Source organism: Sus scrofa, chromosome 12 (genome assembly GCF_054392235.1).
Source record: "Sus scrofa isolate SSC_HxYL_T2T_F1_AM1 chromosome 12, Sscrofa_HxYL_maternal_Yorkshire_Landrace_v2.0, whole genome shotgun sequence".
Taxonomy (NCBI): domain Eukaryota; kingdom Metazoa; phylum Chordata; class Mammalia; order Artiodactyla; family Suidae; genus Sus; species Sus scrofa.
In genome coordinates this window covers 50540158-50564468 of record NC_139394.1, presented here as the reverse complement: position 1 = coordinate 50564468, position 24311 = coordinate 50540158, and the positions used below count along the sequence as shown (strand labels likewise).

General features: G+C 38.7%; 1 protein-coding gene and 1 long non-coding RNA gene across 4 annotated transcripts in view; both read right to left on the bottom strand.

Annotated features, from left to right (window-relative positions):
* The window catches only part of NSRP1 (nuclear speckle splicing regulatory protein 1), a 60423-nt gene that overhangs the window by 9760 nt on the left and 26352 nt on the right, over positions 1-24311 (bottom strand). For all 3 annotated transcript variants that reach the window (XM_084985556.1, XM_084985557.1, XM_003131784.7), the window contains exon 3: positions 1345-1401. In XM_084985556.1, coding sequence (XP_084841682.1) covers positions 1345-1353 — 9 coding nt within the window. In that variant the 5' untranslated portion in view covers positions 1354-1401. The remainder of the gene's footprint in view (positions 1-1344; positions 1402-24311) is intronic.
* Positions 3087-7055, bottom strand: LOC146398291 (uncharacterized). Its single transcript, XR_014821691.1, has 2 exons — positions 3191-7055; positions 3087-3123 (listed from the first exon to the last, which is right to left on the bottom strand). It is a non-coding gene; the product is annotated as an uncharacterized LOC146398291 (long non-coding RNA).

Here is a 24311-nt window from a genome sequence, read left to right as displayed (position 1 = left end):
CCCATTGTGGCTCAGCAGGTTACAAACCCAACCAGTATCCATGAGGATGTGGGTTTGATCCCTGGCATTGCTTGGTGGGTTAGGAATCCAGCATTGCTGTGAACTGTGGTGTAGGCCGCAGATGCAGCTTGGATCCTGCATAACTGTGGCGAAGGCCAGCAGCTGCTCTGATTCGACCCCTAGCCTGGGAACCTCCATATGCCACAGGAGCAGCCCAAGCAATGGCAAAAGGACAAAAAAAAAAAAAGCTAATGTATGTATAAAAAAGCATGGAGATGCCAAATGAAGTAAGTCAGAGAAAAACAAATACAGTATGATCTCTCTCATATATAGAAGCTAAAAATAAATAACTAAGCTCATAAAAAAAGTATCTGAAAATACCACAGAGTGTACATAAATATAAGGTGCTGGCAAGTCTAGCGAAAATTACCTTACATTCTCCTTCCTTGGTAGATGAGTTTAAAATAATTTAAAAAATGGAAAAATCATTTTGCTTATATTGCAAGACTAAGTTATGAGGAAGGAGAAATAGGTTTAATCTACAACACAGCAATAAAAAGTTAATTCTTTGTTTTTAATTTAATTTTTTAAAATTTTGTTTTTGGCCACACTCAAGGCATGTGGAAGTTCCCAGGCTAGGGATCAAACCAGCACCAACCTGAGCCACTGCAGGACAACACTGGATCCTTAACTGCTGAGCCATAAGGGAACTCCAAGAGCTAATTAGCTAATTCTGTTTTTCTCCTTTAAAATTTATACAAAAAACCTGAAATCTATGTAGATCAAGAAATATTTCACACATTTTCAGAAAGCAAGGGTCAAGATAAACTTATATCTTTAGGGAGTCTTGTCATGGCCCAGTGGAAATGAACCCAACTAGCATCCATGAGGACGAGGGTTCAATCCCTGGCCCTGCTCAGTATGCTAAGAATCTGGCGTTGCCATGAGCGTGGTATAGACCACAGACTCGGCTCAGATCCCGTGTTGCTGCTGTGGCCATGGAGTAGGCTGGCAGCTGTAGTTCTGACTTGAGCCCTATCCTGGGGACTTTCATATGCCGCGGGCGCTGCCTTAAAATGGGAGGAAAAAAAATCTCTATACATACCTACTCTGTTGGTCTCAGTTACCTAGATGGCAAAACTGATAACTTCTAAATGTAAGCTGAGGAGTTCTCTTGTTATGCAGCAGGTTAAGGATCTGGCATTATCACTGCAGTGGCTTGGGTTGTTACAGTGGCACAGGTTTCATCCCTGGCCTGGGAACTTCCATATGCTGCAGGTATGGCCAAAAAAAAGTGAGCTGAAATACTTCACCAAATGCATTTAACTTACTCTACCACCTTACCTGTTTCATTGCTTGCTTCTTAGCAGCTTCCCTCTGAAGGCTTTCACTCACGGAGGTCTATAAAACAGGAAAATGCTGTCACTGTTTAAGCAATTTAAAGTTCTTTTCCAGAATTCTGGTTGGCAACTGATTCCTTACTTATGGTTAAAAACAGAAAGATAATGTTATGATGAGGTAACATGGCTTTTTTTGTTCCAACTTCACTAAGTCATTCAACCTCTATGGATTTCATTTTGCTTTTTTTTCTTTTCAGGGCCATACCCATAGCATATGGAGGTTCCCAGGCTAGGGGTCCAATTGCAGTTGTAGCCACCAGCCTACACCACAGCCACAGCCACACCAGATCCAAGCTGCGGCTGCGACCTATGACACAGTTCAGAGCAACATCATATCCTTAACCCACTGAGCAAGGCCAGGGATCGAACCTGCATCCTCATGGATGCTAGCCAAATTTGATTCTGCTGAGCCACAACGGGAACTCCTTCATTTCACTTTGTGTACATATGTGAATGTGTGTGTCTTGAGTGGGGGAGGATTTGTCCCTTCCAATACTAAAACAGTTTGATTCTCAGCAACAAAAAGCGCATTATTTTAATACTCACCACTGAATATACTGTATCAAACTTTGAGTACATGTTGAAGGCTAGGGACAGCCAGAACTATCTGTGGTTATAATCACTGAATAAATACGTACTGAAAAGCCTACCATAAAAGGCACTGTTCTAATTCTTGAAGATAGCATAAAAACAAGTCGTCTGTCCTTGAGAGATAAATGGTCTGAAAGGAGAGAAATTAACTACAGAGATAATCACAATATTAATGTGATATTATAATAAAGGGATAAAAAAGAGCTGTGAGAGCAGAGTAGAAGGAAACTAAATGTATGAGGAATTAAGCAAGAAAGCCTTCCCCAAAGAGATATGACATTAGACCTGAATCAAAAGGATTTAAGGGAGCTCCCGTCGTGGAGCAGTGGTTAACGAATCTGACTAGGAACCATGAGGTTTCAGGTTCGATCCTTGGCTTTACTCAGTGGATTGAGGATCTGGCGTTGTCATGAGCTGTGGTGTAGGTCGCAGATGCAGCTCAGATCCCAGCGTTGCTGTGGCTCTGGCGTAGGCCGGCAGCTACAGCTCCAATTGGACCCCTAGCCTGGGAATCTCCATATGCTACTTGAGCGGCCCTAGAAAAGGGAAAAAGACCAAAAAAAAAAAAAAAAAAAAAAAAATTTAAGGAGTTCCCACTGTGACTCAGCAGGTTAAGAACCCAACATAGTATCCACAAGGATGTGGGTTTGACCCCTGGCCTTGCTCAGTGGGTTAAGGATCCTGCACTGCCACAGGCTGTGGCATGGGTCGCAGATGCAGCTCAGATCCAGTATTGTTTTTTTTATCTTTTGTCTTAGCTAGGGGTTGAATGGGAGCTGTAGCTGCCGGCCTATACCACAGCAACGTGGGTGCAAGCCACATCTGTGACCTACACCACAGCTCATGGCAACACCAGATCCTTAACCCACTGAGCAGAGCCAGAGATCGAACCCGCATCCTCATGGATACTTGTCAGGTTAGTTAACCACTGAGCCACAACAAGAATTCCAGATCCAGTATTGCTGTGACTGTGGCGTAGGCCTGCAGCTGCAGCTCCTATTTGATCCCTAGCCTGGGAACTTCCACATGCGGCAGGTGTGACTGTAAAAAAGAAAGAAAGAGAAAGAATTTAAGAGAAGACAAGAGGAATATATAAAGTAATAACCAAATGGGCAAAAGTAAAGACTTGCAGCTAAGAAAATAGAATACTTAGGAAAAACTGTTCCCTTAAAAGTATAAGGCTTTGTAAATAAATGAACCAACACTGAAATGTACACTTTTAAAGTACATTTTTAAAAGTATGTAAAAGCATTTCATGGTTGTGAATTATATCTTTTTAAAAAAAAAAAGGCTATTGATGAATTTATTTTTAATTAAAAACATAATCCTCAGACCTAGGACTATAGTTCTCTAGCCTATTGACATTTGCTGTTTTCAGCTGTTTAAAATCAACTGGTACTTCCTTTGTTTCCCATGGCAACAAACAAAATAACCAAATCGATTTCCGGTTCTCTATGACCATGCAGATGAATAAAGTTAATACACAAAAGGCAGACGATAATAATAGGACACTCACTTAGTAAATTAAAAGAAGTGTACAGACAGAGACTAAGTTCCTTTCAGGTGACCAGTAAACTGACTCCAACTATAGCCAATATTATTAATAAAAATAGTAATAGTAGCTAACATCTATAGAGCCAGGTGCTATTATGCTAGGTGTATTACTTGTGTATTACATGTATTATTCACTTAATTCAAATGTGCCTGTTACTTGGTGTAACACAATTGCACTCATTAGAATATAAATTTTAAATATGAAAATATTAAATATTCCAAGCATATCTCATGAATTTCTTTGCAATGCATTTTTATGTCTCAGTCTTTCTAATTAGTGTATATTAAATATATATTTCTTGATCATTAGTCAGTAACGCCCTTCAGGATTGACTAGAAGAGTAAATCTCCAAATGCTAGACTTTTATTTGTTTTTATTATTTTCCTATTTCTCCTTCAGTCAGTTATAGTTCACCTGCTCTTACTTTCAAACTGGATGCTTCGACCTAAACTACTGAACTTGGAAAAGCAAAATACAAGGCTATTACTTTTTAGACTTTTTTCTTTTTTTGTCTTTTTGCCATTTCTTGGGCCGCTCCTGCAGCATATGGAGGTTTCCAGGCTAGGGGTCGAATCGGAGCTGTAGCCACCAGCCTATGCCAGAGCCACAGCAACGCAGGATCCGAGCCTCGTCTGCGACCTACACCACAGCTCAAGGCAACGCTGGATCGTTAACCCACTGAGCAAGGGCAGGGACCGAACCCGCAACCTCATGGTTCCTAGTCGGATTCGTTAACCACTGTGCCACAATGGGAACTCCTAGACTTTTATTTAATGTAGAATAAGCAGATTGGGAAGGGCCTCTTTAATGTAAAGTATATACACTTTAAGACGTCTCAAGAGACTTTGTTTTCATGTTTACAGCTGTTTAGAAGGATGAAGTCTAACCTTTGGAAAAAAATCAGATATTACTTACAGGGTGATAACATATGGAGAACGTAATTTTACATATCCTATTCACCAACTTACACCCCTAGAATTCTAAGAGCATCAGTGGATAAAGAGATAACTCAGAACCTAAGCCGAAAAACTCAGGGAGGACTATCTCCTTCGAAGTACATTTGATTCTCAGTTTTCTAGCTAAAGGAACTCTGACTATTAATGGTGATGGCTAAAATGCCAAAGACTTGCTTAAACATATACACACAAAAAGCTAAAAATGAAAACAGTAGCAGTAAAACTTTTAGTTGTTTCAATAATAGTGATCTAATATAAAATTCAATAACATGGAGTTCCCATTGTGGCTCAACAGGTTATAAACCTGATTAGTACCCATGAGAATGTGAGTTCGATCCCTGGCCCTGCTCAGTGGGCTAAGGATCCGGCATTGCTGTGAGCTGTGGTACAGGTCACAGACACAGCTTGGATCTAGCATTGCTGTGGCTGTGGCATAGGCCAGTAGCTTCAGCTCTGATTCGACCCCCAGCCTGGGAACTTCCTTATGCCACAGGTGTAGCCCTAAAAATCAAAGGAAAAAAAAAAAAAAAAAACTAGAAAGTTATTAGATGACATTTTAAAATCTACATAACAAACACAAGAAACTCTAGATTCATACTGGAGATAAAATAGCTAATAAAATTAAAACCAGGATCATTTAAGATTTTATATTTTAAAGGTCAAGTCTCTAAATTTTTAGAGCTATCCTTAAATTAAAATATCACTACATGGGAGTTCTCTTGTGGCTCAGCAGATGAAGGATCTGGTAGTGTTACTGCAGCAGCTTGGGTCGCTTCTGTGACATAGGTTCGATCCCGAGCTTGGGAACTTCCATATACCATGGGTACAGCCTAAAAAAAACAAAAACCAAAACCAACAAAATCACTACAAATGTCAAGACTCAACTTTTAGGAGTTCCCCTGGTGGTGCAGTGGGTTAAAGGATCTGGCACTGCCACAGCTGCAGTGTAGTGCACAGCTTAAGCATGGAGTCCATCTCTGGCCCAGGAACTTCCATACGTCGTGGGTAAGGCCATAAAAAAAATAAAAAAGACTCAACTTTTATTTAGTCTAGTTTCTAAGAAAAAGACTGTATCTAAGAGAAGATAAAAATGAAAAAAGCACGTTCTCTTGCATAAGTCAGGTAAGGTTTCATCTTACGGAACTCAGCAAGAGAAGAAATACATTTCACTTGTGCCCTGTGAATAAAACAAAACTAGAATTTGAAATAACTGCCAACATATCAGCCTCCAACTGTGGAGTACCTATACTGTATGGCATAAGGAGGAAGTACTGAATAATGGTCGTAAGTGTAGGCTCAGGGATCTGATTTTCAAACTGCTTTCTCTTACTACTGTGTTATTCCAGGTATTTTACTCATCTATAGAACAGTACCTATCTCACAAGGTTGTTTTGAGGATTAAATGAGAAAATATGTAAAAAGTACTTGGTGAGTATCTGGCTCAGAGAAATGCTCAATAAGGGTTATTAGCTACCATTACTACCATTATTATTATGTTTACATTTTAGAACACTGGGCTAAAGAAATACTTATATTTAAACGAATTAAGTCATGGGAAAATAGCAGCTATATTTTTTCCCTTGGAGTATTACAGTTAAACCAAAGTGTTCACCAGAAAGCAGATACTATGTTTTACTTTACAGTATATTTATCAGTGTGATAAGTCAAATCAGACTCGCATTTACTTGAAGTTGTAAAGTATGATTCAATTTGCATCTACTGAAATAGAAAAGCATATTCTGCTGACTATTTAATAGGCTGTACATGTATCCTTTTGTGTGTTAATGTTTCTTAAGGTTTCACATTCAGTACACCAAAACAAAGGAAAATAGAGGACACATACCTCTGAATCCTTTACTAGACGTGGGAGTTACGGTAATGCTATTAACAGGTTTTCTAGAACTCATAGTAGCTTTACTAGCAACTGCTTATAAATGAAAATTCATTGTCCTGAAGCATGAGCATATTAGAAAGAACTCTTCTTTTTAAGGGAGTCCTCTGCTGTGCTGCTCTACTGATCACTGGATGGTGGGACTTGATAGATAGCAAGGGAAGACCTCTTCCTTTAATAACTGCCCTGGTTTGGGGGTAGTTCTTGTTAAAGAAGTGTATTTTTTAAACTTTATTTTGAAATAATTATAAATTCACTGGAGGGTGCAAAGAAATGTATGGGGAGGTCCCTTATCCAGCCTCTCCCAATGCTAAAATCTTGCATAACTAGAGTATAATAAGAACATCAAGAAATAGACCTTGGTATAAACCACAAATCTTATTTGGAAGCACAAAAGACCCAGAATAGCCAAACACATCCTAAAAAAGAAAAATGGAGCTTGGAGTTCCTGTCGTGGCTCAGTGGTTAACGAATCCGACTAGGAACCATGAGGTTGCGGGTTTGGTCCCTGCCCTTGCTCAGTGGGTTAACAATCCGGCGTGGCTGTGAGCTGTGGTGTAGGTTGCAGACACGGCTCAGATCCCGTGTTGCTGTGGCTGTGGCGTAGGCCAGTGGCTATGGCTCCGATTGGACCCCTAGCCTGGGAATCTCCATATGCCGCCGGAGCGGCCCAAGAAATAGCAAAAAAAAAAAAAAAAAAAATTTAAGTTTTGGAGTGCCCGTCGTGGCGCAGTGGTTAACGAATCTGACTAGGAACCATGAGGTTGCGGGTTCGGTCCCTGCCCTTGCTCAGTGGGTTAACGATCTGGCGTGGCTGTGAGCTGTGGTGTTAGGTTGCAGACGCGGCTCGGATCCCGCGTTGCTGTGGCTCTGGCGTAGGCCGGTGGCTACAGCTCCGATTGGACCCCTAGCCTGGGAACCTCCATATGTAGCGGGAGCGGCCCAAGAAATAGCAACAACAACAAAAGACAAAAAAAAAAAAAAAAAAAAAAAAAAGAAAGAAAGAAAGAAAAAAGAAAAATGGAGCTGGAGGAATCAGGCTCCCTGACTTCAGACTATACTACAAAGCAATAGTCACCAAAACCATATGGTACTTGCACAAAGATAGAAATACACATCAGTGGAACAGGACAGAAAGCCCAGAATTAAACCCACGCACCTACAGCCAACTCATCTATGACAAAGGAAGCAAGAATATACAACAGAGAAAAGACAGCTTGTTCAATAAGTGGTGCTGGGAAAACTGGACAGCCACATGGAAAAGAATGAAATTAGAACACTCCCTAACACCATACACAAAAATAAACTCCAAATGGATTAACGATCTAGATATAAGACCAGACCACTATAAAACTCTTAGAGGAAAACCTAGGCCAAACACTCTCCAACATAAAAAACAGCAACATCTTCTCAGATCCACCTCTTAGAGTAATGACAGTGAAAACAAAAATAAACAAATGGGACTTAATGAAACTTAAAAGTTTCTGCATAGCAAAGGAAACCCTAAACAAAATGAAAAGACAACCCACAGAATGGGAGAAAATCTTTGCAAATGAATCAACTGAAAAAGGATTAATCTCCAAAATTTTTAAACACCTCCCTACTGTTCCATACCAAAAAAACAAACAACTCCATCAAAAAATGGGCGGAAGAACTAAACAGACAATTCTCCAAAGAAGACATGTGGATGGCCAAAAAACACATGAAAAGATGTTCAACATCATTCATTATTAGAGAGATGCAAATCAAAACCACGATGAGGCACCACCTTACACCAGCCAGAATGGCCATCATCCAAAAGTCTACAAACAATAAGTGCTGGAGAGGGGGTGGAGAAAAAGGAACACTAGTACACTGTTGGTGGGATTGTAAATTGGTGCAACCACTGTGGAAAGCAGTATGGAGATTCCTCAGAAAACTAAACATAGAACTACCATTTGATCCAGCAATCCCACCCCTGGGCATCTATCCAGAGAAAACCATGACTCGAAAAGACACATGTACTCCAATGTTCACTGCAGCACTATTTTCAATAGCCAAGACATGAAAACAACCTAAATGTCCATTGACAGAGGAGTGGATCAAGATGATGTGTACATATACACAATGGAATATTACTCAGCCATTAAAAGGAACGAAATACTGGCATTTTTAGTAACATGGATGGACCCAGAAATTATCATGCTAAGTGAAGTCAGTCAGACAACGAGACACCAACATCAAATGCTATCACTGTACATGTGCAATCTGAAAAAAAGGACACAATGAACTTCTTTGCAGAACAGATACTGACTCATAGACTTTGAAAAACTTACTATTTCCAAAGGAGACAGTTTGGGGGGTGTGGGTGTGCACTGGGGGTGTGGGATGGAAATCCTATAAAATTGGATTGTGATGATCATCGTACAACTATAAATGTAATAAATTCATTGAGGAAAACCCCCCCACAAATCTTAACTGGGATTTCACCAATAATACAGGCACTATTTCTGCACGTATATACTGCCATGCTATTTTATGACATGTATAGCATCAAGTCAAATGCAAATATTTTGACTGTCTTAAAAGTGCAAAAACTACTGTTCCACACTCGTCTTTCAAAATAGGTTCTCTACCAAAAATCTCAGCCAAATACCTTTTAAAAAATCTGTAGTAGTCCCTAGCAAATGTTCGAACTTAATTAAACAAATGTGTTCTGACAATCTATTATGTGTTGCTAAAAGTGGAAGAGGAGCCACATTTGATCAACATCTTAGTTTTTTATGTTTAATCTAAGTGTTGGTACATTACTATTAGCTTTTCTTTCTTCTTTTTACAGAAGAACCTACGGAATATGATGTTCTTGGGCTAGGGGGTGGAATCTGAGCTGCTGTTGTAGACCGCTGTCACAGCCACATAGGATCTGAGCCGCAAATGCAACCCTTGCCACAGCAGGCGGCAACACCGGATTCTTAACCCACTGAACAAGGCCAGGGATCGAACCTGCTTCTTCACAGGCACTATGTCGGGAATCTTAATCTGCTGAGCCACAACAGGAACTCCCCTTTTAGTTTAATTCAAGTAAGAAATGAACATGAAGGAGTTCCCATCGTGGCGCAGTGGTTAACGAATCCGACTAGGAACCATGAGGTTGCAGGTTCGGTCCCTGCCCTTGCTCAGTGGGTTAAGGATCCGGCGTTGCTGTAAGCTGTGATGTAGGTTGCAGACTCGGCTCGGATCCCGCGTTGCTGTGGCTCTGGCGTAGGCCGGTGACTACAGCTCCGATTGGACCCCTAGTCTGGGAACCTCCATGTGCCGCAGGAACAGCCCAAAGAAATAGCAAAAAGACAAAAAAAAGAAAAGAAAAAAAAAAAAAAGAAATGAAGACGAAGAAGAAGAATATAAAACCTGGTCCATTTTATATATACAATTCTCGCTCTCTTTCTACACACACAAAATTATGAAGAATAAAGATGTGATCATCAAGTGAAGGCACCATAAACGGGAGAATTAGGAAAAACACCACCAATGGATTTTCCTTGTCTTTATCACTGCCACTGTTCAGTGAGGAAAATAAAAATTACTTAATCAATTTAATGTTTGTTTCTTTAAATTGCAATCAGACAGATATGTCTAAAGGGAGACTATTTTACTTTTTTAATTTTTTCACTGCACCCATGGCATATGTAAGTTCCCAGGCCAGAGACTGAATCCAAGCCGCAGTTGTGACCTACAGCATAGCTGCAGCAACACCAGATTCTTAACCCACTGCCTGGGGCCAAGGATCAAACCTGGACTGCCATAGAGACAATGCTGGGTCCTTAATCTGCTGCGCCACAGCCAGAACTCTAAGGGGAACTGTTTTAAAAACCTTTGCAATTAGCTCAGATAAATGGAAGAGAAAGCACATGATCATATATCTTTCTTACATCACTACTGGACTGCCTCCTGGGCTATGATAATGACCAGAAGAGAAATGGTTCTGAATGTATTACCGGAACTCCTTCATCAATACACAAAATTTAATTTAATGACGCTGGTGAAAAAATTACAGATACTGGACCATTATTTATATTATTAAATTGCCTTTTTTTTTTTTTTTTTTTTTTTGCTTTTTAGTTCTGCACCCGCAGCTTATGAAGGTTCCCAGACTAGGGATCCAATCAGAGCTGCAGTGCTGGCCTAAGCCACAGCCACAGCCACGCCAGATTCGAGCCATGTCTACGAACCACATACCACAGCTCACAGAAATGCCGGTTCCTTAACCCACTGAGTGAGGCCAGGGATTGAACCTGAAACATCATGGTTCCTAGTCAGATTTGTTTCTGTTGAGCCATGACAGGAACTCCCTAAATTGCCTTTCTTCAAGTAATAAAATTTTTTTAATTAAAATAAGAATTCAGAAAAAGGGCCTGAAGTTTTCTTGAATAGAAATTAATCTGTTATAAATAAATCACAAAGGGGAAAAAAGTCACATATGGGCTTCTTTCTAAAATGAGAGGTTTACCTATACACTTATCCAAAGTAGATCTCAGTTAAAACAGTTCAAGAATCAATCCTTTTTTTTTTTTTTCTTTTTTTTGCTCTTTTTGCCTTTTCTAGGGCTGCTCCATCGGCATATGGAAGGTCCCAGGCTAGGCAGGGGTCGAATCGTCAGAGCTGTAGCCGCCAGCCTACGCCAGAGTCACAGCAACTCGGGATCCAAGCCGTATCTGTGACCTACACCACAGCTCAAGCAACTCCGGATCCTTAAGGATGGGGATCAAACCTGCAACCTCATGGTTCCTAGTCAGATTCATTAACCACTGAGCCATGATGGGAACCCCTCAATCCCTCTTTAAATGGCATATGGCTACAATCTTGCTGTGCTCTGAAAACTTAGAAATGAAAACTTTCTGTTTCTAACTTAGCAACAGACCCCCCCTCCTTTTAAACAAATCATTTATTAAAGGTCCTACAACTCAGCAATCTATATTATGGGCTCTATTGGTATATATTCCCTTGACTCTTGTAAGTACAAAGCCTGTTTAAGAGTGGTGGAAAATGGAGTTCCTGTCATGGTTCAGTCAGACAGAAAAAGATCTGGGTTCTAAACAGAAAATTTAGAAGAGAAAATATAAATGACCATTAACTATATGATAAAATGTTCAATCTTACCAATAACTAAAAAGATTAAATGAGGAGTTCCCTGGTGGCCTAGTGGTTAAGGCCCAGCAATTGTCACCACTATGGCTTGGGTTTGATCCCTAGCCCAAGAATTTACCCATGCTGTGGGCATGGCCAAAAAAAAGAAAAAAAAAAAAAAAGGATTAAATGAAAATACTTTTATCATCCATCAAATTGGTCAATTTTTTAAAATATACAATGATTTTTATTTTTTTCCATTATAGCTGGTTTACAGTGTTCTATCAATTTTCCACTGTACAGCATGGTGAACCAGTTACACATACATGTATACATTCTTTTTTCTCACGTTATGATGCTCTATCATAAGTGACCATAGTTCCCAGCGCTATATAACAGGGAAATCAGTAAATAAATATTTTAAAAATTTTATCATCCAATACTGGCAAGGTAACAAACAGGGATATACTGCTACAATGTGAAAACATGAAGCATTTCCAATTTGGCAAAAAGTATTAAGAGAGCCTGAAAAATACCCATTTCTTTTGATCTAGTAATTCCATTTTCAGTTTATTCTAAGGATATAAAAAAAGATGCACAGAAAGATGTAGGTACTATGATATTGTTATATAATGAGATATCTAGCCACATTAGAGAAAAACTTTCAACAAAAAAGGACGGGTTAGGAGTTCCCTGGTGGCTCAATGGGTTAAGAACCTGGCATTATTACTGCTGTGGTATGGGTTTGACCCCTGGCCCAGGAACTTCCGCATGTAGTGAGGGGGAAAAAAAAGGACTGGTTAAAAATAACTGTATACTTTCCAAAAGAAAGTTTTGCAGCCAACTAAATATGTTTTCAACATTTTATGGTATGGAGAAGCTTTGAGGCTATACCCATGTTAGCCTTTGTCCATTATTCAAGAAGCCACTTGATAATCATCTTCTCTCTTATTATGGCCACACTGCTTCTTGTGTCTTTTACCTTGACTCAAACCTTCTCACTGAGTCCTCTAGAATCCCCCTATCCTCATGCCCTCTGATGTGCCGTTCTTTTACTTCCTGGCCTGAAAACTGGCTTTTCACTAAAGACGTCCTTCTTTTGAGGCTGCTCATGGGTCATATAATCTGTCTTCTCCTGATTCTAGTTTCATACATTCTAGGTAAAAAAACTCCGTTCCTTTGAAGCTCATGCTATATAACTATATTACCCTTTCTTCTACTATCTCTGACATCTTGATCTCAGCCTTCCTCTTTACACGAGGGCACCACCCCAGCAAGCCATCATCATCACAGATAACCCATACAACATATTAATGTGACCTTGTTTTCCTGATCTCTGGTTATGTTTTAAAGGTTTTTTTGGTTTTGTTTTGTCTTTTTGCCTTTTCCAGGGCTGCTCCCATGGCATACAGAGGTTCCCAGGCCAGGGGCTGAATCGGAGGTATAGCCGCCGGCCTATGCCACAGCAACATCAGATCTGAGCCGTGTCTGTGACCTACACCATAGCTCACGGCAACGCCAGATCCTTAACCCACTGAGCAAGGCCAGGGATAGAACCTGCAACCTCATGGTTCCTAGTCGGATTTGTTAACCACTGTGCCACGATGGGAACTCCTGTTTCAAAGGTTTTTAAAAGTCTTTTAGTCATATCTTATGTCAGCAATTTTAAAATTTTATTTATTTATTTTGTTGTCTTTTCTAGGGCTGCACCCTTGGCATATGGAGGTTCCCAGGCTAGGGGTATGATTGGAGCTGTAGCTGCCGGCCTACGCCAGAGCCACAGCAACACAGGATCCTTAACCCACTAAGCAAGGCCAGGGGTCAAACCCAAAACCTCTTGGTTCTTAGTCAGATTTGTTAACCACTAAGCCACGTTGGGAACTCTGTCTGCCTACAATGTAATGACTACTTCCTCTCTACTTCAGCTACACTCTATTTTATTTATTTATTATTTTTTTTTGTCTTTTTTTTTTTTTTTTTTTTTTTGCTATTTCTTGGGCCACTCCTGCGGCATGTGGAGATTCCCAGGCTAGGGGTCCAATCCGAGCTGTAGCCACCGGCCTACGCCAGAGCCACAGCAACGCAGGATCCGAGCCGCGTCTGCAACCTACACCACAGCTCACAGCAACGCCGGATCCTTAACCCACTGAGCAAGGGCAGGGACCGAACCCACAACCTCATGGTTCCTAGTCGGATTCGTTAACCACTGCGCCACGACAGGAACTCCCAGCTACACTCTTTCATGCTCACTCTTGTCATTATCTGAAACTGCCCCAGCTCTGAAACTATAAACTTGGCCAACCCACCTGATTGTCTACATATACCAAATTTCAGTGAACATAAGATGTGCATTATTTCACATTTTAACATCGCTGAAATCAGGATACACTTTACAATCAGTGGCACTATCTAATAATAGCTGTTGAACCAGAGGTATTCTTAATATTAAGTTGATACTATCGCCTGCATGTATAAATATTGAAAGAGTCGGCATCAAAGCTTATAGAATGAATGTCAGTGAATGCTGATGTGGCATTTCTTAAAATTATGCAATTTTGTAGAGATAATTTACTTTTGACTCCCACTGGGATTATTACTTAACATGCTTACTTCACTACACCCTCCTAATAACTGTCAGGTTTAATGTCAGAGAGAATGATGTAGTGCAGAAACACAATCTGAGTGAAAAGAGAGTCCAAAAAAGATGATAGATTTGAAAAAGTTTTAGAAACTCCTTAACCAATTAATTTCACTTACATTTTGCTTTTGATGTATGTAAATGAGTAACCTATTTAGGTTACAGGGTATACCTAATTAAGAGAAAAAGAACTTTTTCAGTATTGTATTGTGTACTAATTCTAAGTGACAAGAAAGACTGTCATAGTTTAATTGACAGTGCTCTTTTTTTTCTTAATGGTACATAAAATAACAGTGCAACCACAGTGTTTAAGAGTCAATGAAACACAGTAGCTCTCTAGGTCATTTGCTTCCACAATATCTTCTTTGATCTTATGGCCACCCCCTGATCCCTTGATTCTTCTATTTTCTTTTTTTTTTTTTTTTAGGGCTGCAACCGAGGCATATGAAGTTCCCAGGCTAGGGGTCTGATAGGAGTTCTAGCTGCCACCGGCCTATGCCACAGCCATACCAACGCAGGATCCAAGCTAAGTCTGTGACCTACACCACAGCTCACAGCAATACCAGATCCTTAACCCACTGAGTGAGGCCAGGGATTGAACCCGCAACCTCATGGTTCCTAGTCAGATTTGTTTCTGCTGCGCCATGATGGGAACTCTGATTCTTCTATTTTCTACTAGTATCTTTACGGTAGTAAATCTTCAACTACTCTTGCCAATCATTTTAACTCCTTTGTTATATCGTCCATCTCTTGCACTCATTTGACAAACACAAGTCCTAAATCAATTTAAGCATATGTTGTCTATATTAGGCCTGCCAAGCACTCCTGGAAAACATAATTTTTTAGTTTCTAACTGGCCCTAATGATACCTACTAATTCTCCTTTTTCACCGGTCAAGTCCATCTTTTTTTTTTTTTTTTTTTTTTTTTTTGGTCTTTTTACCTTTTCTAGGGATGCTCCCCGGCACATGGAGGTTCCCAGGCCAGGGGTCTAATCGGAGCTGTAGCCACCAGCCTACGCCACAGCCACAGCAATGCGGGATCCAAGCGGTGTCTGCAACCTACACCACAGATCATGGCAACGCCGGATCCTTAACCCACTGAGCAAGGCCAGGGATCGAACCCGCAACCTCATGGTTCCTAGTCGGATTCGTTAACCATTGTGCCACAACGGGAACTCAAGTCCATCTTCTTTCTCTACCAATTATATCCAGGCCCCATCTCTTTTTAAACCTCTGAGTCCTTCTCCACTCCCTATACACACATTAACTAACATTACTGCCATCTTTCAAAACTATTATGAAAAATTACATACAAAAAAAGTACAAAGAATAACACCTATGATTTCATTATCCAGACTAAAAAAGAGAACATTATCAGTATACCTGAAATCCCTATGTATTCTTCCTTAATCTCATCTCTTACACTTCTACCCTGGATTTTGTTTTATAGTCCCCTTGCTTTTTGCTGGTTTTGCCATATAGATACTGAAGGAGTTCAGGACATGCTACCCAAAATACGCTGCTTTGGCATATGATTATTTTGATTTAAAGACACTTGAAAAACAGCAGATGCAAGGACACTCTGACCTTCCTTTTATCTTCTAAAGCAGGAGATAAAATTCACATGTGAAAGGTACCTTCCCTGTATTAGGAATTAGAAACATTCTTACCACCAGAGATGAAGAGTCAAGGCCAGGAAAAATCTATACAAACAGACCTTGTTAGAATAACTCTATCTTCCTTTAGTCTCCCCCAAATTTTACTTCTCCACAATGGCTACTCTTGGTTAATCTACTAGACCCATTCACTTTTCTGGGTTTTCATCTTTTCTTGTGAGGGCTCCCATGTATGTGTAAAAGAACTTCGTATGCTTTTCTCCTGCTAATCTGTCTTCTGTCAATCCTAGCTAAAGTCTCTAGTAGGGTGGAGGAATATTTTACCTCCTTTACAGTATATTTCTCTAAATGATATAGTTAGACTTTGTAGGATCTGAACTCGTGTGAGGCAAAAGTGATAACCACTAAACTATGGAGCTCTATATAGGATCTGAACTTGTATACATTCCTCTGCTGACTGACATTTACTTAGGTTTCCTTTGTGGGGTTTTGTTTTCGATTTTTTGTTTTGCTTTTTAGGACCACACTTGTGGCATATGGGAGTTCCCAGGCTAGGGGTCGAACTGGAGCTACAGATCTGGCCTACACCACAGTCACAGCAACGTGGGATCCCAGCCGTGGCTGCAACCTACACCACAGCTCATAGCAACGCCAGATTCCCAACCCTGTGAGCGGGGCTAGGAATTGAACCCATGTCCTCATGGATACTAGCTGGGTTCATTTACCGCTGAGCCACAATGGGAACTCCAGTTTTTTTTTTTTTTTCCTTTTTTTTTTTGGTAAAGAAGTTGTTACCATTGTTGTACATGTGTCCTCATACATGCGTATAACCATTTAGGAGCAAAAACTGCTATGTAGTAGGACATATATCTTCAACTTCACTAAATATTGACAAATTATTCTCCAAAGTAGTCTAACCAATTCATGATCCCATCTACAGTATATAAATTCCTACTATTTATATTGTGAAACATCTTATTCTTTAGGCAATTTTATGAGCATAAATGATTTTATCTTGCATCTCCTTTATTATTAATGAGGTCAAACCTCCTTTCATATATTTACTAGCCGACTATGTTTGCTTCTCTGTGAAAAATCTATTTACGTCTTTTGTACATTTTTCTACTTGGGTTTTGTTTTTCCTTAATGACTTGTTGAAGTTCTTCAGATAATTTGGACAACAATCTTTTCTTGTTTTTATGGCTACAAATATCTTTCCCCCCCCTGACTTGTCTTCTCCCTTTTTAAGTGATACCTATGATATTGGCATCTTTGAAGAGAAACATCAAATAGGAACTCCCTATAACCTCCCTCTCACAAAATCTAAAAACCTTAAGCACATCAGGACCCATGCTCACATCTCCCCTGTTGGAAATAAAGAGCTCCTCTCCCCCTAACTCCTGCTCTCCCTAAAGCTACCTTAAGTCCTGGCATCCCCTAAGAACCAGTGTTCTAACCTCGTTGCCTCTATCCATATTCATTCCTCAACCCCAGTGGAACCTGGCCTTTCTCCCTACCACTTCACGAAATTGTTCTAAAGCCCTTGTTGTTAAACTTATTTTATCTGACCTCTCAAATATCTGATATAGTTGATTCTGGCCTTGCTTTAAACTCTCTTATTAGTTCCTCACTCTTTATGTTCCATTCCTTTTTTTTTTTTTTTTTTGCTTTTTAGGGCCACATCTGTGCCATATATAAATAAGTTCCCAGGCTAGGGATCGAATCAGAGCTGTTGCTGCTGGCCTACATCACAGTATAGCAATGCGGTATCCAGGCCTGTGCCTGCGACCTACACCAAAGCTCATGGCAACACCAGATTCTTAACCCACTGAGCAAGGCCAGGGATCAAACCCTCATGGTTACTGGTTGGGTTTGTTACCATAAGCCATGACGGGAACTCCTCTTTATTTTTAAATTGACCTAACATTGGTTTATAACATTATTCATGTATTGTATATATAAATACAACATTCTATTTCAACTTCTGTGTACATTACTGCATTTTGATCTGTTCTTAATTAGCTACTCTCATTTTCTTAAACACACAATGTCCTCCTTCAGTTCAGTACCTTGTATATCTAATTCCCTCTGCTTGTATAACTCTGACTTATCCTTCTAGTCTTGGCCTCCTTCAGGAAATCTTTCCTGACTCCAAGGTTGTGTTAGATATGTGTACCCTCCTATCTGTATTTTCTCATTTTACTAATCATTCCACATTGATGTTGTCATTTTACTCAGCTGCATCTCCCTCAATGAATATTGTCCATCCTTAACACTTCTGTAGCTTCACAAACTGGCAACATGTCCAGCAGATAAATATTTGTTAAATAAATAAGTGCTCATAGCTATGGTTCTATTTTCCACCCCATTACATTTTCTGTGATGAGATTTAAAACTTTGCTCAGCCTTTGATCCAGCACTTCCATGTGAAGAATTCATTCTCAGGAAATAATCTCAAATGTGTACAAATATTTAGAGCCGAAAATGGCTTGCAGGATAATGCAATTTCTAAAATCAAATAGTGGTTAACTATTCTAAGATTCAACAACAGAATAGCAAAATTATGGTTTATTCATATAATGAAATGTGATATGACATCTAAAATGATAATGTACATCTATTTAATATTTTGAACATACATATTCTTCGACTCAGAAGAATATGGAAATACATCATAGAAATAAAAGCACCAGAGTATTTAAAAAAAATTGAAATGTCCATTAATAAGAAAACGGCTGGATAAATTATGGTCCAATACAATACAGAATATTATGAAGCTGCTGTCTAAGTGTGTATAGTGGTTAGTCTGGGTGGTGGGATTAACAGTAATTTTAATTTTTCATTCATACAGTTCCATATTTTCTAGATGGCCTATAATGAATATGCATTCATTATTCTGATTTATTAAACAAGTTAGTTTAATCTATTAATTAATAAAAGCAACTTTAAGTTCCTACTCAGAACTGAAAGTTAACTATTCTCAGTATCTTGACCAGCTACAGAACAGGAAGTGCCATTGCCTTTGTGTGGTCAAAGTTTCTAATTCCACACCTTCAGCCAGTTAGTAATTGTCTGTTAGGTCACTCTATGTCCAATAACCAAGAGAGTTGGGAATATACTCATCCTTTCAAAGAACTTACCATCTAGCTAAGGAAACAAGCAACTAATACTTTTATGCAATTAACACCAACCTAATGGCTCTTATTCATTCAAGCACTTATTGAGTGTGTGCCATGTGCAAGGCACTATTCAAAGTGCTGTAGAAAAAACAATCAACAAGAAATCCTGCCCTCAATGACCGTATAAGGGAACAGACAATAAACAGAATAAAACATAAATATAAATGTTTTAAGTATGAAGGTTTTATAATGTTTATTACAAATAAAACATGTCAAACATGTTGCATTCTATACAGAAAAATATATCTAAGAAAGGTACAGGTACTGAGTGGACTGAATTTGAAACAGGTTTCTTAAGGAAGGTCTCAATGAGAACACAGTAGCTGAACCAAGACCTGTATAAGGTGAGAAAACAAGTCACCGTGAGATCTGGAGAAGAGCTTTTTAGGCATAGAGAATAGGCAAGAACGTAATAGATGTGTCCCAGGAAGAAGGCAAGAATAGAATAGTGAGAAGAGAAACTTACTATAGGTATTAGAATTCAGAGAAGGGAAAATCATGGTCTGAGAGAATCAAAGAATCACTTATGAAGAAGGAAGAACTAAGCCAAATTTAGAAAAATGGCTAACAGTGAAAAAAGATTATGTTGTATAGAGGAAACCCCAAAAGGAAATACAATGACATAAACATGGCAATAAAGAATGCAGAAGTCAATATAATCATGGAAAATGACTTCTGTTTAGGTGTCAAGAACTAAAGTTGGATCAGATCATGTTATAAAAAAGATGGAACTCTGGAAGTGATACAAAGATAAAGAAGAATTATTAGAGATTTTTTAGCCTAATGAAAAAGTAATTTAGAAAAATGGCCTTGTAATCAATGCAATATGGATAACAGGAGACTGGGGCATAGGGTTTACAAAACTACAGCAGATGGGAATAGAAAGGGTAAATCTAGGCAATATTCTAAAATAAACAGCAGCTGGAAGAGATGGATAGAAAGAGTGTAGACAACAGAATCAAACATGGTATTAAAGCTTCTAAGCTAGAGGACTACAGAAATGGGCATGAGAGGTGGAATGACATATGTTATAGAAAGCTTATATCATCCTGTTTCTGGAATGGTTATAAATTAAACAAAAATTATACTCCCTATCCAAAAGATATGAACTGCATTTCTGAAGTCTTATTACAATAGTTCTTCCACTGACAACTCAACTAAATCTCATATAAGACATGATCCTCATAATTTTACCTCCTTAAAATGCCTTATTGCATCCTAAATGGAGAATTTTCTGATTTCTTCTACATTTTCCTCTAATATCTAAATGAAAAAATGTATTCATTTGAAACAATATCTTAGGAAAGGAAAATTCAAATTAGTGGGAAAATGATAGACTATTTCCTAAATGGTGTGGGGACGACTGTCCAGACTTCAGAAAAAAAAATTAAAACTGTTATCTTACCTCATACCTCATTCTTTATAATAAACACCAAAATACATTCCAAGTGTAATTAAACATTTAAATATAAACACAAGTTAAATAAAGCCATACTACCCGAGGCAACCTACAGATTCAATGCAACCCCTATCAAATTACCCACAACATTTTTCACAGAACTAGAACAAACAACCCTAAAATTTATATGGAAACCTAAAAGACCCAGAATTGCCAAAGCAATCCTGAGGAAAAAGAACAAAGCTGGAAGTATAACCCTCCCAAACTTCAGACAATACTACAATAATCAAAACAGCATGGTACTGGCACAAAACCAAACATATGGATCAGAATAGAGAGCCAGGAAATAAACCCACACATTGCAGGTCAATTAATCTTTGACAAAAGAGGCAATATTATACAACAGAAAAAAAGTCTCTTCAATAAATGGTGCTGGGAAAGCTGGACAGCAAATGCAAATCAATGAAGTTATTAGGTGACACTCTCACGCCATATACAAAAATAAACTCAAAATGGCTTAAAGACTTAAAGACAGGACACCATAAAACACCAGAAGAGAAGATACCCAAAACATTCTCCGACATAAATGGTACCAGTATTTTCTTAGATCAGTCGCCCAAGGCAAAAGAAAGAAATGCAAAAATAAGCAAATGGGACCTAATTATCTTAGAAGCTGCTGCGGAGCAAAGGAAACCACAAATAAAATGAAAAGACAATCTACAGACTGGGAGAAAATATTTGCAAATGATGTGACTGAAAAGGGTTTAGTTTCCAAAATACACAGTTTATACAAAATGGAACATACACTTGAAAAATAAGGTGTCATTGCAATAGCTATAAAAATTACAAAGTATTTAGGAATTAACCTAAAGATAAGGCACAGAACATTAATGAGGTAAAAAATGACCTCATAAAAAAGTCTCAATGGGAGTTCCCTTCTTGGCTCAGCAATTAACGAACCCAACTAGTATACATGAGGACACGGGTTTGATCCCTGGCCTCACTCAGTGAGTTAGGAATCTGGCACTGCAGTGAGCTGTGGTGTAGGTCACAGACGCAGCTTGGATCCCAGGATGCTGTGGCTATGGCCTAAATCGGCAGCTGCAGCTTCAATTCGACCCCTACCCTGGGAACATCCATATGCGACGGCCTTAAAAGAGGAAAAAAAAAAAAAGGCTAAATGGAGAATTAAATACCACGTTTACTGGTGGTTCCTTGAAAAATCTCTAAATCGAAAGCAATTCCAAAACAAATGAAGAGTTTCAACTTTTAAGGAATTTTACAAACACAATTCTAAAGGATGTGTGTAAGAATAAACATCTATAAACAGTTTAAACAAGTTTGTAAGAGAAGCGTAAAATAAGGGACTCACCTATTACATAAGTTTTTACTACTAAGCCATAATAATAAAACCTGTAATTAAACAAGAGCTGGTTTAGCAGCATATTCATAAATATATAGGAACCTGACAAGATAAAAATGACCCACAAATCAGTATGTAAAGCATGCTGTCTATAGATGGTACTGGGAAAACTGGTCTATTCTAAGAAAAATAATCTTGGATTACCTACCTCGCAACATATATAAAAATTGAACTTAATATGGACTAAAGACTTATATGTAAAAAGTATTATAAATCTAATAAAGGGAAAGCCTCAGAATGCTAAAAAGCCTTTTTTTTTTTTTTTGGTCTTTTAGGGCCATACCCGCAGCATATGGAGGTTTCCAAGCTACGGGTCTGGAACTGAAGCTGCTGGCCTACACCACAGCCAGAGCAATGCCAGATCCAAGCTGCATCTGTGACCTACACCACAGTTCATGGCAACACCAGATCTTTAACCCACTGAGTGAGGGCAGGGATTGAACCTGCATCCTCATGGGTACTAGCCAGATTCATTTCCACTGAAATGCAAGGGAACTCCCAAAAAGCTTCTTAAATAAGACCTAAGCACAAACCATATAGGGAACTGATAACCGATTTGACCACATCAAAGAGAATTTACTTTTTATAAAGGCCATGACATTACAGTCAATTTAAGCTACAATAACAAACAAATTAGCTCTCAAATATGGCACTTAAGTTTGTTTCTCTTTCAGATTATTGTTCCAAAGGGACAGTCCAGTCTGGCAAGACAGCTCTCAATTCCACATGGTCACTCAGAAACCCAGGCTCTTTCCAGCTGTCACAAGGGTATAGAGAAACTTGGGTCATGGCCCAAAATAATAAACACCCATATTCCAACTTACAATAAGGTAAAAAAGAAGTCCACATTGGGCTAGGAGTGCACATAATACTTTTGCCAATATATGATTAGCAAAATTTGTCATGGACTCAATTAGCTAATGATAAAGTAGAAAATACAACTGAGATCTATGTGCCAGCTTAAATTCTGTCACTTCAAAAGGAGAAAACCGATTTATGTGAATTATTAGCAATCTTTACTACAGGGTCCACAAAAAAACAGACTGAGAGATCTTCAATGCCAAAAATAACAACAGATTACTATCCAAAATATATTAAGGACTTATAAATCATAAAAAAGACAGGAAATACAATAGAAAGGGCAGTGGATATGAATGAGAAACTTACATAAAAGAAATGCCTTATAATTAATAATCAATGAAATGCAAAGTAGAACAACTAAGAATGGGGAAAATTACTAAGTTTTATTTAACAAGATGAAGAAACCACGACCACCAATGAATAATGCAAACTCATTCAAGAAAGCAATTTGTCAGTATTTAGTGAAATCATGTACCTATATACTCCCTGATCCAAAAATCCAAAGAAATCCTTTGGTTTCTACTTGTTTTTTACTGGAACATGTATAAGAATGTCTTTTAGTGTTGTTGTGATAGATAGCAGGGAACTGAAGATAACTTAAATGTTTATCTCTGAGGGAATGAGATAAAATAAAATGTAATATTCTGCAGGTAAAATCAACTAGATGTATACAATATAGTACTGACTGAAAAAATGAAATCTATAATACAATGATATTTTATATATAAAATATACACACTCAACACAACAAAATACAACAGGATACATATTTAAGCATATATATCACACATATCAGTGTTTAAAAGGGAATGGGAGAGGGGATGATGAGATAAACTATTAAATAAAACAAGAGCCTTCTGCAGGCTGGTAACAAAGGTGCCTTGGAATGAGAACTATGACTAACAATTCTCTATATGTTTCAAAAAAGCCTACTGCATGTTAGAAATGTCACAGTTCCAGAAAGACAACACACACGTGCAGAAGCACAGAGATAAAGATGAAAACGTCATGAAGGATGCAGTCCTGAAATAACAATCTTATCTGTTTCAAGTGACAATTTCTCTGTGATGAAAAGACACAGCAAAAAGTGGGAGAAGGAGTTCCCGTCGTGGCGCAGTGGTTAACGAATCCGACTAGGAACCATGAGGTTGTGGGTTCGATCCCTGCCCTTGCTCAGTGGGTTAACGATCCGGCGTTGCTGTGAGCTGTGGTGTAGGTCGCAGACGCGACTCAGATTTGGTGTTGCTGTGGCTCTGGCGTAGGCTGGCAGCTATAGCTCCGATTAGACCCCTAGCCTGGGAACCTCCATATGCCACGGGAGCGGCCCAAGAAATAGCAAAAAAAGACAAAAAAAAAAGGGGGGGGGAGAAGTATAAAGCAAGTGTAATTTCTGAACTGCTCAAGCGGAAAATACAGTCCTTTAACATTCACATATAGTGTAAGATACAGATTAGAGGAACAAAACTCAGAACATGGTTCTCAATATTCTATGTTGCATCTGTCAAAAAGTGTGGTAGGAAAATATTTTACAAGATTTAGTAAAAACATTTATCATAATTAACACCTCTTCCAATCATTTCTTAATTCAGCAATAAAAGGAAAACTACAATTTTATTCCACTTATCTTCCCAAGAATATCATTAACCATGTTGGTAATATCCAGCGCACTTATAATGAATAGTTGAAGGTCTTCTAATT